Source organism: Prorops nasuta, unplaced genomic scaffold, assembly GCF_024137725.1.
Source record: "Prorops nasuta isolate Cenicafe-Biocafe unplaced genomic scaffold, Cenicafe_Pnas_1.2 PNAS00001, whole genome shotgun sequence".
Taxonomy (NCBI): domain Eukaryota; kingdom Metazoa; phylum Arthropoda; class Insecta; order Hymenoptera; family Bethylidae; genus Prorops; species Prorops nasuta.
Window position 1 is genome coordinate 16,004,646 of NW_027116798.1, and position 20,013 is coordinate 16,024,658.

The 20,013-nt window shown below is 32.1% G+C and overlaps 1 protein-coding gene across 1 annotated transcript; it reads right to left on the minus strand.

Moving 5' to 3' along the window:
* Positions 1-474: 474 nt before the first annotated feature.
* On the minus strand, positions 475-3,656 carry LOC136773221 (uncharacterized). Its single transcript, XM_066726701.1, has 9 exons — positions 3,549-3,656; positions 3,203-3,406; positions 3,011-3,097; positions 2,795-2,875; positions 2,585-2,668; positions 2,235-2,462; positions 1,979-2,109; positions 1,571-1,778; positions 475-960 (listed from the first exon to the last, which is right to left on the minus strand). Exons 1-9 carry the CDS (start codon positions 3,654-3,656, stop codon positions 475-477), a joined length of 1,617 nt encoding a protein of 538 aa, XP_066582798.1.
* Positions 3,657-20,013: the final 16,357 nt, after the last annotated feature.

Here is a 20,013-nt window from a genome sequence, read left to right on the forward strand (position 1 = left end):
CTAATTTTCATTTTGTGTTTATGATTTTACGCTATCTAAGATATTGTTGAAAAACTTTAGAAAAATGTACAGATAACTCTAAGTAAATAACTCATTTCCCTAATGGATAGTAAAATATTTCAATAGCTTCACTTCCAAAAATAATTTTTTATACTTTAAAATCACCCAGTAAACATGAATATTTTAATGTATAAAGGACCAATATTGACCTAATATTGCCATTGCTGAGCCAGCGATTGTCCTTTATAAATCGGGCACTCGTGCTTGCTGAGTATTTGGCCTTAACATATTTGATAGAAAAGTATTAATAAAAGAATTTTCAAAAAGCGAGAATATAATAATACCGCTAAGAAGAAGGTGTTTCATAATGCAAAAAAATGCAGAAGAGGATTAAATATAGGTTCAATCAATAGTTCGACATTTAGAAGTGAATCCATTATATATATCAATGTACATATCCTTCAATTTTAAAATTTATAAGTCTCTGTAACTTTTTAAATATTCTTTCATAATTTTATAGAACCATAACAGTTTTTCAAATTTATATAAAATAAATAATAAGCTCTCTGAAAATAATTCACCTCTTTTTTCGGATAGTTCCATTTTTAAAGCTTTAAGTTTCAAACATTGAAATATAGCCGGTTGAAAACCATAAGCAGAGCTATCAATGGATCGTAGGTGTTTATTTAGTGTAGAAGGACAAGGAAGAGGTAGGATATTCCTCTTGCGTAAATGATCATAACATCTTTTACTCTTAATGCGTACTAAAAGGCACTCATATACCCATTCTAAGGTGTAGCGTCGCTGTTTGGCATTGGCAGCTTTAGCATTTTTAAAACATGTTTTCACGGCTTCCTGTTGCTCTTCCGGTAAGGCAGCAATTTCACCATCTAACACTTCTTTCTTAATTTTACCGCAATTTTTCAGTGCTTCCGCAATATTTTCTCGCAGTTTTCTTATCTGTAAAAAGCTTATATATTTAGAGTAGAAAACCACTAAAGCCATAAAACAGGTAAAAATTCAAAAGATTTATGGGGCGTTCTACTAAAGATCTGCAACGCTCATAATATATAATACGTGTCACATGAACTATTACATTATTAGCGTTTTGAGCTTTAAGTGGAACGCATCCGTACAAGTTTCCTGTAAAAATAGAAAGCAAGCGGTGAAAAAATTTCATCTTATACACTGCTTACAAATATTAATTCAAACTAGAAGTTATCAAAGGAACCATCTCAGTTGCTACACAACAATTTAAAGCAGTGTTATGTACACTTAAAATAATTATTAGAATTAACACAAGTTTGCAAGGACAATCTAATTGAACCATTCCAATCTCAACTCAGATGATTGTTACTAACAGTCAATGATGTTATTAACCACTATATATTATGTTGTAACCAAAATAATAATTATTCATTGAATTATCTTGAGAGTGATATAAAATGAAAAAAATTACTCTCCCGCATATTCACATACGAATTTCATATTTTTTAAGATTCAAATGAAATCAACAGAGATATTATTTAACGTCTAGTATTCCTGATATGCTTTGAACGGCTATAATTACCTTATTGTCTTTACGCTTATTTTTCTTGCGTAATAAGTTTATTCGTTGTTTAGAATATCTATATTTATTTTGCATTTTTAAAACCTTCCGACGATCGGAAATTTGCAGTGTTCGCCTTTGTTGACGACATTTTATGCATCGTATTTGGGTTTCTTGTAAAACATAAGGTTCCGTAGAATCTATGAAGCCATGGCAATCTTTATGGCGGCTGCAATAGATTCACTGTTTTATTCTCTATATATTTTTTAAAATTGAGAGTAAAACGAAAGGGAAGATACATTACGAAAAGCTTAAAATTTAATACTTAGCGCTAAATACTAATTTTCAAATGTACTTAAAAAATATACATATATATTATGAAAGCTTTAATGAGGAAATTGTATAATAAATATTAATTTTTTAAAATACCTGTTATGTTTAAAACCTGTTCCTGTACATATTTGTGTTTTTTCGGCTAGCTCCAATATATCCAGAAAATCTTGAGGGGAGCTTATAACTCTGTTCAACCTGCATTTTACTTTTTGATCGCCTGTACGTAACTATACATAATAAAATGACGAAATAATGACTTATTATTGAAATATTTATTATTCATAAACCTAATATTAATTTATTGATTGATAGTGCAAATGAAAATAATTAACTATACTTTTTAGCCACTTACCATTACAAAAAGGTCATTGTAAATCTCTATACAAATTCTGAGCTCTAATGTTACGTAGTGAGATTGTAAAAGTAATAATCCACCTATTACAGAGGTATGTTCTAACCAACTCCATGTTTTTGGCAGAGGTATTGTCTTTAAATATTGCTTCAGAGAGTTAATGGTGAACCCATTTTGTAAGAAGTTTCGAATTGAACTACTTTGTGAAATTGAATTATTTTCCTCCATCTATTAAAAAATTATAAATTCATGCGTATAATCCAATATTGATTATAAATACATAATTATATGGTTATTAGTGTAGCGTATAAATATGCTAAATAATAATATTAATCTTAATTTTTACATACAGCTGAAATATTAAAATCATTAGTGTGGGAGATTAGGCCAACTTCCTTCTCTATACATCCTGCTGTTGAAGCCTCAACTGCTATCTGTAAAATTTTCAATTGACCACAATTGTGAAGATGGAATGAAAAAGGAAATTTTGAATAATTTAATATTCTTCAGCAATATATGCTGAAAATATATAACTATAGAAATATTTCATTTCTACTTACATTTATATTACTGGTAGCATTATGAGAGGTTGAATCATCCTCACTTTCCATATGGATTTCTACTACAGTTTCAGCTTCTTCCTGTAAAGTTTATAATTGACCAATTATAGTAAAAATGGAGTAGAATAAGGATAGTATTGATAACTTATTTAATTACAAATATTTATAGGAAATATAAATCTAAAATAGAATTAAATATATCTTATTTCTACTTACATTAACAATAATACTCATACTATGATCATGACAGGTTAAATCATTTTCATTTTCCATACTACTCTCTGATAAAGTCTCATCTCTCACCTGTAAAATATTGAATTAACTAATTTTTTAAAACTCAGTTGAATGCATTAATTTTTAATTTATATTAATGCTACTTTAGGCTAATAATTGATAATTTATATTAACTTTATTCCAAGGTAGGGGGATCGCATTTATCCTCAGTTTACATTTTTCCCTTTGACTTTTATATAGAGACCCATCAGAGAGATTTGTGACATCTTCTTTTATGACATCATTTTTTTGGAAATGGAGCTCACAAATAAAATCAGAAGGGTTCAATTTTTTTTCTTGTGCTATCGCCTGATTCCAAATTTGCAACAAAGCTGCACACTTAAATTAAATTAAATATAGCAATTAATATAATGATATTTTTTTGCCTTCAATTAATTAATATACAAAGCCGTTGCTGTACCCAGTATGTTGAAAAGAGAAAATACTTAGTATTAATTAAAGATATATTTAACAATAATACCTTCGGTACACTAAAAATGGCTAACTTGCGTTTCCCTTGCAGAATTCTTCGTTTCACATCATTACTTCTGCCGCTACAGCAATTTGCAATTGCACATATTTTTCCCATTGCTAAAAAGCGAAGTTACTTTTGACAAATATAATATGTATGTATACAATACACCCCTTACGATTATCACGGTTACGTCACTTACGAACTCTGCAAATCATTTGAAAGTGATACGTGAGATGAGAAAAATAATGGTAGTTCTCAACGACATCAGCGCCGCGTAGTGCCTAAATGTTCAATTACATACATCAAGAATATAAGGTCACTTTCTGCTAAAGAATTATAGTTCCGTTGGTCCTCCTTCCCTCTATCCTTCATGTCAAAAACTAATTGACCGATTTAGTTCAAATTTGGCACAGCTATTTGTCAATTGATTAGCCTCAGCATGAACCTAAAAATTTGTTAAAAAATAATTATAAACAAATAATTTAACCCATTATTTAAACAAAAAAAGGAATTTATTTTTACCAAACGTCTTAAAATATTTATTTTTTTTTGTATTTCTTGCTAATTTGAGGTTCATGCTAAGCAGGAGAGTATACATTAAAGAATTTTTTTTTTTAAATTTCGTCAATTACAAGGACGTGGACGTTCCACGGCGCAATTCGAAGGAGCCAGGTTTGACCAGCTAATGCAATGCCATTTTTTTTTTTTTAAACGAAGTTGATCCTTTTTTCCTTGCAATGTCAATATAATCATAAGCTTTACTAGAAAATAATAACTGGAATAATTCATTTGCAATAACCTCTTCAAATATTAGCGTTTTACATGAGTCTCCCCCCTTAAATGTTAAACTTAACTATATCGCATTACATGAAATAAAATGAAAAACTTTAAATAAAAATAATTTGGCTATACTCATTTAAGGTGGCGGCAAATCCGGTTCATCACTTGAAATAATAGAAAGACGTAACATATATAATAACCCACCCTTTAGAACTGATTACAAATATATAATTTGAATTAGGTATTGTCAAAATTACTTTGTTTATACTTACAGGAGCTTTCCCCAAAAACGGAAAAGTTTTGTAAATCCTTAACTTTATTCAAATGATTTTTACGTTTGACAAGCTCGTATGATAGCTGATTTAATGTGCCCGTCTCTGCATCGGACGGAAGTTACGTAAACTTTTTCTCTGCTGTGAAAGTATCTTTTACCTTTTCTGTCAAAAAACACAATAATTAGTTTTATTACTTACTTTATTATTTGTTAATGTTGCGTTTTGCAATGCTGTAGAGGTGTAGCTAATACACCAATTTGATAATCACAAAAGGTAGACTAGCTAGGTTAGTTCAATTACCTGACTATGATGATAACTTTGTTTGAATTTCAAATATCAATCGTTCGTGATCTTTATCATTTCTTATATATTTTGAATATTTCATAGATTTTGAAACTAATTATCTTTATGAATTTTACCATATGGACCTAGAAGCCGGTTAAAACTTTCAAGTTCCCAATCATCCTGAGGAATCGCCTGTGAACTGAGTTGCCTCATAGTTTTACCCTTTACAGGCCACTATAAAGTGAATCTTTAAATTGGACTCAATTTTCCGGCATTGACCGACACCATTTTTCCCAATTGTCACCTACTAAACCTAATATTAAGTAAACAGCAGTATAAGTGAAGTCGAATATTACATTATTTAAACACGTACGCACATATTATAATACAATAATGTTTCCTTATAACAAATTCTCTATATTTTTAATTATAAATATATTGAATATTAATGTTTACATATATATCATAGCTTGCTTTTCGAATTATGTCAATTAAATTGTATATATATACAGGGTTTAACAGCAATAATGTTTTTAATTTTAACTACATATTCTTGGGGCTAAACTGAGCAGAAAAGTCCTATACTATAAGGTCCGGGAAAGCATCATCGCTGAGATAAATCAATTTTAAACCGATAAATCAGGGCTTTCATTCAATGGAAAAATTACTTTACCCTCACTTTCGTTGACGGTTCCCCTTAAAAAAACAAAAGAAATTTGTACTTCTCCGCCGATCCGTATTGTCATACACGCATACACACAACTACGCCGATGAAAATATTACTTCCTAATGTTTTACATTCCTAATCCTCGTGCTAATGAAATTTATTTTCTGCTTATTTTTAAAAGGATCCTTGATAGCACGCACTTAGTTGAATAGTCTGGAGAATAATATGCGGCGTTATTCATAGATTAATTTTCAAGTCGTTTTATAAATTTGATGACGCCACATATGAACTGCTCTAAGGTAGTCAAGATATAAGAATTATATTATAAAAGCTATTATAAGAAACTGTATTTTTTCCTATTTTTGGAAATCTCACCGTTTTATCAGATAGAGTAGTTTGCTGTATCATTGGAAGATCAAAATGACTCGAAAATATATTTTTAAGTGAGGCCATAGTCTTCTCTGGAAATTTCGATATAAGTGGAGAGCTTGAAGAATCCCTTTACGAATAAATAAGCTTGTTTTTATTTTATGAAAGGACAATCCACAAAATTGAGAATAATTTTTTCTTTATGCCATTAGATTGTCCATAGTTTTTGCCTTTCTGCATAGTGTCTGCCTAAATGGACTTGCCAGTAAAACTAGCCAATTGCTAGGCCAGATTTTAGTTTATAGTGGCTAAGTTGATATGGTCACCAAAACGAAATATTTTATAATTCACCAAGCAAATTGTAATAAATTTTAAAAGAAAATAGGATAAGTATTTACTAACTTATCTGAAATCTCCTCGTACATAAGAGCGTGCAAAGACTATGAACAAAAAGCTACAGTATTAACAAAAACTTATTTTTAGTTAAATGTAACTTGTCCTTGCACATAATGAAAAAAAGGCTCATTTATTCTTAAAGGGGTCCTTCATGCTCTCCACTTATTAGGCCGAAATTTCGAAATAAGACTATGGCTTTACTTGAAAACCAATTTTTGAGTCATTTTGTTCTTCCAATGATGCAGTAAACTGCTCAATGTGACAAAGCAATAAGATTTTCAATAACAGAAAAAATACGATTTTATAATAGCTTTTTGAATATAATACTTATTTTTTGTCTACCTTAGAACAGTTCATGTCGCGTCGTCGAAAATATAAAACGACTTGAAAATTAATCTACAAATAACGCCGTATCGTTATCCAAAATTTTCATTGAAATGGGTGCTATCGAGGATCCTTTTAAAAATAGGTAGAAAATAGATTTCATTAGCATCAGGATCAGGAATGTAAGATATTAGGAAGTAATATTTTCATTGGCGTAGTTGTGTGAGTGTGTGTATGCGTGTATGACAATACGGATCGGCGGAGAAGTACAAATTTCTTTTGTTTTTTAAGGGGAACTGTCAACGAAAGTGAGGGTAAAGTAATTTTTCCATTGAATGAAAGCCCTGATTTATCGGTTTAAAATTGATTTATCTCAGCGATGATACTTTTCCGGATCTTATAGTATAGGACTTTTCTACTTAGTTTGGTCCCAAGAATATGTGATTAAAATTAAAAACATCATTGCTGTTACAATCTGTATATATACGTATAAACAGAAATATGCTCCCCATTTGAAATAAGATCATGCGATTTCAGGTATAATTAGGAGTGTCAATCATGATACCAGAATAAGATAATATGAGTTAATGGATGTAATAAATTGAGAGTTACACAATTGATCGATCGATCAACAATTACATATATAAAATTACAAATAAATTTGATGTCAATATATGTGTAAGATTTTTCACACGAATTAATGTAAAATTTGCAACTTTTGTATTTAAATTTTGATAAGGAAATAGATTGTTTAAATTATGGGCAAATTATAAATAAATAAATTTCAGTCAATTGCAGCACAAATAATGAGCAAATATGTAGTATTTTATTTTCATCATTTGTTGTTGTGAAGGTGATGCCAAACGGAGCCATCATAAAGCGCGCTACTTTGCTACAACTGATAACTGTGAATATTGTAAATTTATAGTAAATTTGATGCAAACATTTCATTTTGAATTGCTGTAAATTTTTCGGCAATATATTTTGTATTGTTTGTGAATATACTTGTGTAAATTTTACATTCATATCACACAGTACATTTTGTGCAAATTTTTGTGTACAAAATGATGTAAAATTTATAACATATTTATTTTATTTTAATCAGCAATACATGACTCAAATTATCTATTAGTTTTGCATACCTTAATATCTCTCCAAGATATCCCAAATAATAAGAATCTGTATGGTATTTTGTTTTCATTTTTCCTTGTTGTCAATATGAGAAAAATAGTATAGATCATAAAGCGCGCCATCTTGCTGCAACTGATGGTTGTAAATATTATAAATTTACTGTAAGTTTGATGTAGACCTGTCTAGCTGGGATATATATAATTAATAGATAATATTAAAATTTCAAATACAAAATAATTTATACATTGATCAGATTTATTTCGTATCCCTGAAAAATTTCTATTCTGTTATTAGGTTCATACATTCATCACATAAATCATAAATGAATTTACTAAATGTTGCATTACAATTATTACTTTGGAAATCAGTAATTTGTTAACAGATATTTCTATTTCATATGTAGCAATATGAAGAAAGCTAGATAGACGGATTTGGAATTAATTATATTATGATGACGTGTTTCCTTCAAATTTGTATAAATTTATATTCAACTTGTTTTCAATAGTTAGGTTTATTTCATATTTACAGAAAGTTTCCATTCCGTACAAATATATATGTATCAGAAAAAGTGTTTGTGAGGACACTAAGCCATATGCCACTTTTATTGTATACATAAGAAGAAGGAGCTTTTAATAGTATAATAAGATGAAAAGTAATACAATGTACTCTTTGCTGCAGTTTGTATCGACAATAAAGAAAATACACAGCAAATGGTGTCTATGAGGACATGTCTTCATAAACACACTTACAAGGACATGTCCCTATATGCACCCTTTCTTAAAATCTACAAGGTGAGGCCTCTTATGCTCCTATTGATAAATCGTACAAGGAAAAGTCACCATATAAACCGTTTTATTTAAGCTTATAAAGAGCAATTCTTGAGAACAACTTATGCCTCTAGCTAATCAGATCAATAATATTTAAACGCGTCAGTAAATAAACAACCCACAAAAACAATCTTCACCTGTAAAAAAGGCGGCAATTACATAAACTGTCCAGCGTGAACAATATGGTACAATAAAATATTCCAATTAAAAAAATTAGTGAAATCGAAATGTTAGGTAAGTAATTATTTTTTCTGTGCCAAAAGTTTTATTTTCGAAAAAGAAATTGTAACACAAACAAGTCACTTGCCGGGGGCCCGTAATGTTTATACGTAAGTTGCTATCCTACTATACAAGCGTTGCTTCTCCTAATTCTAAAATGTGGCTATTTAAGGTAGTAGTCTGGTAAATAGACCGGTTTTGCATGATATTTTTCGGGAATTTTTTTGACTACCTAAATGAAATGCAAAAAATCTGAAAATCTTATATGTTGTTAATACTATATTGAATTATACAATTTTTTTTTTAATTTTTACGATATTTTATTTAAATTATATGGGGTCAAAGTAGGTGAAAAATAAAAAACATGTGCTGCTGGCCCGTAAGGTATCTCCAGTTTGGGTAATCGGAAACATAAAAATACAACGGATTATTGTTCAATAGCGTTGTCATTCTGGCAGGTGCTAGAAAAAATTAATTTGGTTGAAAAATAATAAAATGGCGGACTTCGAAAGAAAAAGATACAATTTTTTAGTGTAAATTGGGCTGTAAATTGAAAAGTAATGAATGAAAAACATTGATTCTAGTACCCGCCAGAATTATAGATGTGTAGAACAACCTGTAAAAATTTCAGCCCGATCGATTCAACAGAAAATCTGTTATGCCTCGGGCCGACCGAGAAAACGTGGTTTCGAGAAAAACGCGTTTAAAGTTTGGCTAACAGAACTTTCATCCTCACACTAATCGTCGATCCCCGGTGCGTGCAACAAGCTTTAGGTCTCTTCATACGTGTCAAACGCGGGTATATCTGGTTATATCCTTTCGTACATCAAAAGGTATACGAGACTTCAAGTAAATATAAAGGTAATGAGTCATAATAGTGAGGAATAACCGTTAGCAGCTGCCGTGCACCTTACAGCGTTCAATTATGCGGCGCTCTCGAATATATGTTATATCTTTGTTAATATTTTGAATATCGGTTTAAAATTTATACACCATATTCTCATGTTGGTATACTATCGAAATATGAAAAAAAAAGAAAAATTTTTTTCGATCCAAACAACCAGACTACTACCTTAATATCATTATATAGAATGGTCCCACGGCGAGTAACTTATTGTTTGTGTTACTATTACTTTTTCGAAATTAAAACTTTTACCACAGTAAAAATAAATACTTACCTAACATTTGGATTTCACTAATTATTTTAATTTGAATTTTTATTTTACTATATATTGTTTACGCTAGAGGATTTATGTACTTACCGTCTTTTTTTACAAGCTAAACTTGTTTTTTGTGGGATCTTATAATGTTTTGCAAGAAAATAGGAATTAAAAATAAACAATTGTTTTAACTAATTGATTCTAACAAAACATTTTTCAATGTCCTCTCTTTCCATAATGTAAGGCAGAGTCCTACCAAGTCGGATTAAAACTAAGTCAGATTAAAGTGGTATATTTCGTGTGACAGACACTATATAACACTTTAATCCCTCTTGGTTTTAATTCAACTTGGTATGTCTCAGCTTAAAACTTGAATTTAAGATATTAATTTATTAATCTATTAAATAACATGCGAAATATTACAATGATTATTTCTTATCATAATTATACTATTAGAGGCTTCTCTCACAATATTCACCATTTAAATTGTATTTCCAACCATTTTTGGCCAAAATCACCTATAGCCCTTTCTCTATGAAGAATTTGTTTCCAAAGTTATCCTTGTTTTCACCTTTTTCTTAGGTGTTACTCTTAACATCAAATTTGCATTATGATTCTTTTTCTTTTAAAATAGTATCATTTTTAGTTTCCTTTGTTTGATATAAACTGGGAAATATACTAATCAATGCAATGGAAGTCTCTGTTATTTAGGTATACTAGTTTTAAGAATCCTAATTTTATCCAATGTATGCCTGCACATAAAAAACTTTAAAGTTCTTATCATAATTGCGCTTTAACCCATTAACGCCCAAAACGGCAAGAATCAAAGGTTTACTTTGCGATCAGATTTAAAGTGCTAAATCTTGTTGCACATATCGCAAAATACCTTTACTTATGTTTTCGAGGTCGCTCTACAAGATGGTATAATTTAAATTATGATTTGGTTGCGTGAAAAAAAGATATAGTGACTTTTTCCTCAAAAAGTGCTAAAAATTTTGCGACAAAAATTTTAAAAGTTAAATTTTCTACTAAAATTTGATGTTCCTCTTCATTAAAAATGGGACAAGTTGGCACAAACATTCCAAAGTTTCAAAATATCGTCCGTAGGAAATGAAAAATTTTTGATGGTCGAAGCAAAATGGCGGCAAACACGATTTTTTGTTACAAAATTTCACAAGCTTTTTTCTCATCAATTACGAACTTTATTGAAAATTTCCCAAGGATAAAAATGTCTTAGAATTAACTGAAGAAAATTTTAAATTTTTTTCAAATTTTTTATAAACAATTTTTTATTTTTCCTAATATTACGAGACTGAAATTTAAAAAATTGTTTATAAAAAATTTGAAAAAAATTTAGAATATTCTTCAATTAATTATAAGACATTTTTATCCTTGGGAAATTTTCAATAAAGTTCGTAATTGATGAGAAAAAAGCTTGTGAAATTTTGTAACAAAAAATCGTGTTTGCCGCCATTTTGCTTCGACCATCAAGAATTTTTCATTTCCTACGGACGATATTTTGAAACTTTGGAATGTTTGTGCCAACTTGTGCCCATTTTTAATGAAGAGGAACATCAAAATTTAGTAGAAAATTTAACTTTTAAAATTTTTGTCGCAAAATTTTTAGCACTTTTTGAGGAAAAAGTCACTATATCATTTTTTCACGCAACCAAATCATAATTTAAATTATACCATCTTGTAGAGCGACCTCGAAAACATAAGTAAAGGTATTTTGCGATATGTGCAACAAGATTTAGCACTTTAAATCTGATCGCAAAGTAAACCTTTGATTCTTGCCGTTTTGGGCGTTAATGGGTTAAGAGATTTTTCTCATAATATTCTCCATTTTAATTATTTAGAAATTTAATTTTTGTAGGAAATGATAATAACCTGTCATATCTAAGATTAGGGTAAAGTAGATCAATATTAGTTTTTATTCTTGTGTTATAATGTAATTAAACATTTAAAAGCAATTAATACATATTTTTGTTCTTTTCTTTAATTGAAGCAGTAAGATGTTTTTATCGTCCAATAACAAATTTCCCAGATGTGTTATATATTGTTTTAGAAATGTAGTATTGATATCAATTTTAAAAGAAAGGAAGTAACACATACACTTCAGTAGTGGTTTGAATATATTAAAAGATTGCCTATAATTTTATATTACCTTAGCAGTTTCTATTATTTAATATACCCTTGATCATGAGCCATATACTTGAATATTAAACGTAGACTTCCCAGTGTCAATCTTCTTCGTATTAATCTCAATTAATCTAGTTAGAGAGCTCGATTCTCAATAACGTCAAAGTAAATATTTTATTATAATTTATATACATAATCTGTAAAAAAATCCTATAAAGTACCACAAAGTATGTGCACTTCATCCTGTATTGTAAAATATAATATTATACTTATCTAATCTTCAACTCCTTCTATTACTATTAATTGAATTTATTTCCGAATTTAAAAAACTTTCACAATCATAATGGGGGTGAACAACATCATCACAATAAATATAACCTTATTATAAAGACTGCAGTTGAAATAATTTTGACAGATCAAATAATATTGAAAGTAGTGACAAATTTTGAGAGCCAAATATTAGGTTGGTAGTAGTAATAAATTTTGTGGGCTGAGGGCCGTTGTGTAACGTCTCTTCTCCCCTGGGAACAGATACTATAGAAATAAGCTGAATTCCGAACAACATAGTGGGGGAACAAAATCATGCGCCTTAGCTCAACGCGCACCCCCACTCCGAGGGTCAGAGAGTCCAGCTCTAGGTTAAGAAACGTAGCAATTAAGTTTTGGATATTCATTCTAATTACTACTTCAAACCCAAGCACACCAGTGCTCCAAAAATCGATTTGTTCTAATTTCTGTTCGAACTACTTAGTATTACACATTTTATTCAATTTAACTTGTAGTTTGTTTTATAATAATTATTCTATTCTTCGCTATCGAAGTGCAACCAGTGTTTTCATTTCTTCCCCGATTTCACCCTCATCATCAAGGAAGCCAAGCCTCAACGGAATACAGGTATAAATCTCCGAATTTTCATTAGTAGTGGTAGCTAGGGGGTTCCTGTGACACGGTGGTGAGGGGAGTTCGGGTGTGCGGGGGGAAGTGTCTTCTTGAGAGCTGGAGTATATTGGGTGATGAGGGGGGTGCGGGTGTGCGGGGGGAAGTGTCTTCTTAAGAGCTAGGGTTTATTGGGTGATGAGGAGGGTGCGGGTGTGCGGAGGAAATGCTTTGGCTATGGGGAGTGAGAGAGAGAGAGAGAGAGAGATCCCTCTCACCCTCTCTTTCTCTCTTAGAGTCTCTCACCCCTCTCCCATCAGCCTAGGGCCCGGATGGTTAATTATCCTACGGGTCCACTAGTTCTCTAAGGCTTACCCCCTCTCCCATGTCACTAGGGTCCGGATGGTTAGTTATCCTACGGGTCCACTAGTTCCCTAAGGGTTACCCCTCTCCCATCACCCTAGGGCCCGGATGGTTAGTTATCCTGACAGTTACCCAGAGAACTTTTTTTTGTATTTTAGTTGGTGGAGGAAAAAGTTTCTTTTTTCTCCACTAGGTGGCGATCACGAAAATTACTGGGGCAGCTACACCACTAGGGGTCCTAAGCATCTTACGGACTGCCATTTTTGTTTTCTTAGTCCTGCCCTCGGAGGGTCTTTTCTCCCTCCACATACTTATCCTAGACCCTCCCACTATTTTCCTACTATGGACCCGCCATTTAACTTGATTTCACATTTAACCATTTTTCTTCCCTCTCAACCTACCTCTACACCATTGAAGGGTCTTTTTCCCTCCACATACCCATTCTATTCCCTCCTACTATTTTCCTCCTTGGGTCCTTCTTTTAATTTCACATTATACCTTTCTTGAACCTTGGGTACAGATTCCTTTTTTCTTATACAAGCGGTCGATAAATATAAAGTGAAAAAATATGCAGTATCAAGTGATTATTAATTTAGCGTATAGACAGAATTCTCCAGTAATTCATATAATTACAAGAATAATAGATGAAATTATGCAAAATTTATCACGAGCGGTAAATGAAGAAACAATCGAGACGCATGGAATGGAGTATGAAAATAGTAAGTTATTATGAATGAGATTGCATCATACATTTTTCTAAAATCTGATGATTTTTTACAGTAACACGCTGTATACAACTGTTGATGAGAGGTATCAGAATGATTGAGATAGAGGCAGGGATAATTCCGCAGGAAGAGGAGGAGGAGCAGGAGGAGGAGGAGGATGAGGAGGAGACAACGATGGAGGTAGCAAGGGCAGAAGAATAGCTTGATATTTTAAAATATTATATGTTAAAACTCTTTTTAGTTATATATATATATATATATATGTCGGAAATAGAACTGAAAATAAGTTGTTACTATTTGTTATTCATATGTATATTGAGTTTCTATTGTTTTGATTGTTGTAACGGTAGCAACCGATGAGTTTAATTCATTCTCTATCTAACAGTCATACAAGAAGCATTATAAAATACAAAATAAAGAAAGTTAATGTAAAAGAAATTATATCACATTTATTTTGTAATTATGGATAGTGAACCAGAACTTCAAGAATCCTGTATTCCAGAAAGAGATGTAGATGGATCCGACATCAGAAGTGGGATAGAAATAAATCAACGTATGAACAATTTGAGTGATATACAATGGCGCTCGTTTATTGATTCTCAAAATAAAAATATGCTTGAGCTAGTTAAAGTGTTGCAAGGTTCAAAAACAGGAGTGAAAAATGAATGGGAATTGCCAGAGTATAATCCGGAAATTCAAGAGGCTGATCCATGTTCTTGGTGTGCTACAGCTGAATTGTGTATGTCAGATAGCCAATTGCAAGGATTGCAGTTAATACGTGTCCTTAGCAAAGCAATGAAAGGATCAGCATCTATTTGGTTTGCTCAAATATCATATGCTGAGATGACCTGGGAGGCTTTTCGAAGTTTATTTATTGCTAGATTTGTATATCAAGAAACAAATGCAGGAACGCTAATCAGTTTAACCAATGAACGACCAAAAAGAAATGAAACGTTAGCGGCATATTCCAGTCGATTAATTGCTATGCTAATGAATAAGTGGAAAAACAATACAAAGGAACAGATTGCGGTAGCTACAGTTTTGGCTCATATAGTTCAAGTTGACATGCGAGTTCAGCGCATTGCTTTTACTACTGATATTACATCACGTCTTCAATTACAAAAAGAATTGCAGGCTTTTTCATTTATGAAAAGAGGTGTATCGATGGAAAGCGGGCAAAATTTGAATGAAACAAAACGTCTGAAGTTGGATCAATTATCTGATGTAATTAAATGTTTTCATTGTAAGAAGGTGGGACATAAGCAAGCGGAGTGCTGGTATAAAGGAAGAGATAGCAGAAATCAGTCAACGTATTCTGCAAGAGACGAAACATCACTACAGAAAAGGCAAAATACTTCAACTGCAAAGATAGTCTGTTTCAAATGTGGACTTGTTGGACACATAGCAGCCCGTTGCACGAAAAGGAGCTTGGGGGACAGCCAGAGAAATGACAGAGACTACAATGAACAAAATTATGAAAGAGCAGATCGACGAGTAGAAGTATGTACGGTACAAGCCCCGAGTGGAACACTTGAGCACCTTGGTAAGCTGTATGAATTCCAGTTTGATTCGGGCGCTGAATGTTCATTAATTAGAGAAGGTATAGCTTATAAATTTAGTGGAAAGGAATCTAATAATGTAATAGTAGTAGCAGGAATAGGTTTAGGCAAAATCCAATGTTTACGGCAAATTCTTTGCGAAATAAGGATAAATGAGTTTACAATAGAAATATTATTATTTGTTATACCAGATGTATATTTAAGATGTAATATAATTATAGGGCGTGAGATACTAAAGTCAGGATTAATTGCCAGTATGACAGCGACAGAGTTCTTTTTATCAAAGCAAAAACAATTGGCAGATGCGGTTGTAAACAAATGTGAAATTAGCGAGATAGAAACGAGTTTTGATCAAATTGATACGGATATCTCATTAAGTCTAAAGACGCAATTAATAAACATACTGAAGCAATATTCAAAGTATTTTACAGCCGGAGTACCTTCCACGCGGGTTAATACAGGAGAATTAGAAATTAGATTAATAGATCCAAATAAAACTGTGCAACGAAAGCCTTATAGATTTACTCCGATTGAGCGACAAATTGTGCGAGAAAAAGTTAATGAGCTTTTAAAGGCTAATATTATAAGACCTAGTTCCTCACCATTTGCAAGTCCAGCGCTGTTAGTAAAAAAACGTGATGGATCTAATAGAATGTGCATTGACTATAGAGAGTTAAATAGTAATACAGTACCAGATAGATACCCACTTCCGTTAATTACTGATCAAATTTCTCGTTTATATGGCGCTAATTATTTTACATTGCTAGATTGTGCTAGTGGTTTCCATCTGATACCAGTTGAAAGTAAGTCAATAGAGCGAACTGCATTTGTGACTCCGGATGGACAGTATGAGTATTTGACAATGCCATTTGGATTACGTAATGCAATCTCAATTTTTCAACGGGCAATAGTGAAAGCACTAGGAAATCTTGTAAATGATTATGTTATCATATATGTAGACGACATTCTTATAAAATCTCAAGCGCCTGAGCAAGGAATAGAAAGATTGAATACTGTCTTAAAGGCATTAACTGAAGCAGGGTTTTCTCTTAATGTAAATAAATGTTCTTTTCTTAAGAGGAAAATAGAATTTTTAGGATTTGAAATACAAGCAGGAGAAGTTAGGCCAAATTGTAGAAAAGTGGAAGCTCTTACTGCATTGCAGCCGCCTCAATCAGTTACACAACTTAGGCAGTTCATTGGTTTAGCATCATACTTCAGACAATTTATTTTTAATTTTTCTACCATAATGGCGCCGTTATATAATTTAACCTCAACGAAGGGAGAAACAAAAGATAAATTGAAATGGAGTAGTGATCATGAGAAAATTAGACAACAGATCATTTCAATTTTAACTAAAGACCCAGTATTGATGATTTTTGACCCGAAATATGTTACTGAATTACATACTGATGCGAGTATGGAGGGATATGGTGCAATTTTATTTCAAATTGTGGAAAATTATCGTCGAGTAATAGCTTATTTTAGCAAGAGGACATCGCAAGCTGAGTCTCGTTATCATAGCTATGAATTAGAAACGCTTGCTGTAGTAAATGCAATAAAACATTTCCGCCAATATTTGCATGGACGAAAATTTAAGGTAGTAACAGATTGTAATTCACTTAAGTGTACTAAGAACAAAATTGATTTAACGCCAAGAGTTCAAAGATGGTGGGCTTATTTACAAAGTTTTGATTTTGAAATAGAATATAGGCAGGGAAAGCAAATGAGTCATGCAGATTTCTTATCCCGAAACCCTATAAATAAAAAAAAAAGTGAAATGCAGTTCTTAAAAGCGCAACAAAAGCATGTTAACTTAACTGAGCTAGGAATTGACTGGATACTTGCGGAACAGCAACGTGATGCAGAGATATCTGAATTAATTGAAAGGATTAACGCGGGAAGTTTAGATGAAGACTTACGTAATACATATGAAATTAGATCAGGTATACTTTATAGAAAAATCCAACGTAATGGTAAAACAAGATGTCTTCCAATTATTCCACGGACAATGAGATGGTCAGTAGTTAATAATGTTCATGAGTCGCTGGTTCACTTAGGATGGGTAAAGACTTTAGAAAAACTTTATGAGTGCTACTGGTTTGATGGAATGTCTCGTTTTGTTAGGAAGTTTATAGATAATTGTATTACTTGTAAAGTAGCAAAGCCTCAATCAGGGAAAATGCAAATAGAATTACATCCGATACCGAAAGTAGCTGTACCTTGGCATACGGTACATATGGATGTAACAGGAAAACTGAGTGGGAAAAATGATATTAAAGAATATATTTTTGTTTTGATAGATGCTTTTACTAAATATGTATTATTGCATCAAGCAAGGAATATTGATACTAGAAATAGTATAGCTGCTATAGAACAGTGTACAGCTCTTTTCGGTACCCCGACACGTATTATTGCAGACCAAGGTCGTTGTTTTACAAGTGATGAGTTTAAAAAATTCTGTGAAAAGAATAATATTGTTTTACATTTGGTTGCAACAGGAGCGGCCCGGGCAAATGGGCAAGTAGAACGGGTAATGGAAGTATTAAAATCTATGCTTACAGTAATAGAGAGTAGTAAGGATAAATCTTGGCAGGAGGCGCTAGGTGAAGTACAACTTGCCCTGAACTGTACAATAAACCGAACTACAGGTGTATCTCCCCTAGAGCTTATGATTGGTAGAGTGGCACGCCCAATGGCTCTAATGGCAAATAATGATGAAACTGATATAGATTTGGAAGATATTAGAAAAACGGCAGCAGATAGGATAAAAAATGTAGCAAAATATGAAAAGGATAGGTTTGATAAAACAAAGGCGAAATTAAAAAAGTTTTCTGTAGGAGATTTTGTGCTTATGGAAAATGAAGAACGTAATCAAGTGAAGTTAGACCCGAAATTTAGAGGACCTTTTCAAGTAACAGAGGTATTGGAAGGAGATCGCTATACACTCAGAGCACTCAATTCGAAACGAACATATAAGTATGCACATGATCGGCTAAGGCTGATGCCGGAGGGGCAGATATTGCCAGATAAATAGATAGTCTCAGGTGAAGAGATTGTATGGAGACCGCACTAAGGGTTTCACGAAAAAAAAAATAATAGTTGTGCAATCCGGATGTAGATTGAAACAAGTAATGAATAAATAAGGCTTATGGCGGTGAATTAGAAATTTATAAGATTGCAAGCTCGTGAAAGTCTTGGCGGGGGTCGGGTCACAGAGACCGTATTGAAATAGGACAAGAGGTCCTAGTAAATTATTGTTGATAAATGTGAAAAAAAAAAACAAGATATTAAAATTGTAAATTTTAGTTAAGCAGAATAAGATTTGTAAACCATTTGTTCTAGATTAAGGTGGTTCAAGATTACGATAGTTAACACGGGGACGTGTTCATTGCAGGATGGCCGTGTCGGAAATAGAACTGAAAATAAGTTGTTACTATTTGTTATTCATATGTATATTGAGTTTCTATTGTTTTGATTGATGTAACGGTAGCAACCGATGAGTTTAATTCATTCTCTATCTAACAGTCATACAAGAAGCATTATAAAATACAAAATAAAGAAAGTTAATGTAAAAGAAATTATATCACATTTATTTTGTAATTATGGATAGTGAACCAGAACTTCAAGAATCCTGTATTCCAGAAAGAGATGTAGATGGATCCGACATATATATATATATTGAATAAAAGTATTATATGTTAAATCTTTTGAATATTGAATAAAAATTACTGTAAGCATATTATAAGTGAATAGATTATTCATTACATCTTCTTGTAAGCATGCTCTACATGTCACATAGTTAACAGACATTATTTTTCCTTTTGCGAAACAATGGGGAGTGAAATTCTAGGGACCACCCAATTTTCCTCCTATGAGCTTTCCCAGGGCTCTCTAAAACTGACCCGATACCATCTGCCCATATTTTACCCTCTCAACCAGTCTCTAGTTATTTTTTTCGAGACTTTTCTCACAAACAGGTCAGATAAATGAGCCCACGTGCTAAACAGAGTCACAGTTGTGAAGTAAGATTGTCAAGAAGCCATTGATGCGCTCGATACTTTCTGACCATATTTTACCCTCTAAACCAGCCTCTAGCTATTTTTTCGTGACTTTTCCTCCCTCAAGCAGACCAGACAAATCATTCAGCCTCTAGCTATTTTTTTCTCAAGACTTTTCTCACAAGCAGAGCAGACAAATGATCCCACGTGCTAAACAGAGTCACAGTGTGACGTAAGATTGTCGAAAAGCCATTGATGCGCTCGTAAATTTTAAGCTGCACTCAGGATATGTCCTTAAGATGCTAGTATTCCCAACCCAAGTAATAATGGACGTATATTTCACGACTCGTTTCTAAATAATGAAAAGTTTAT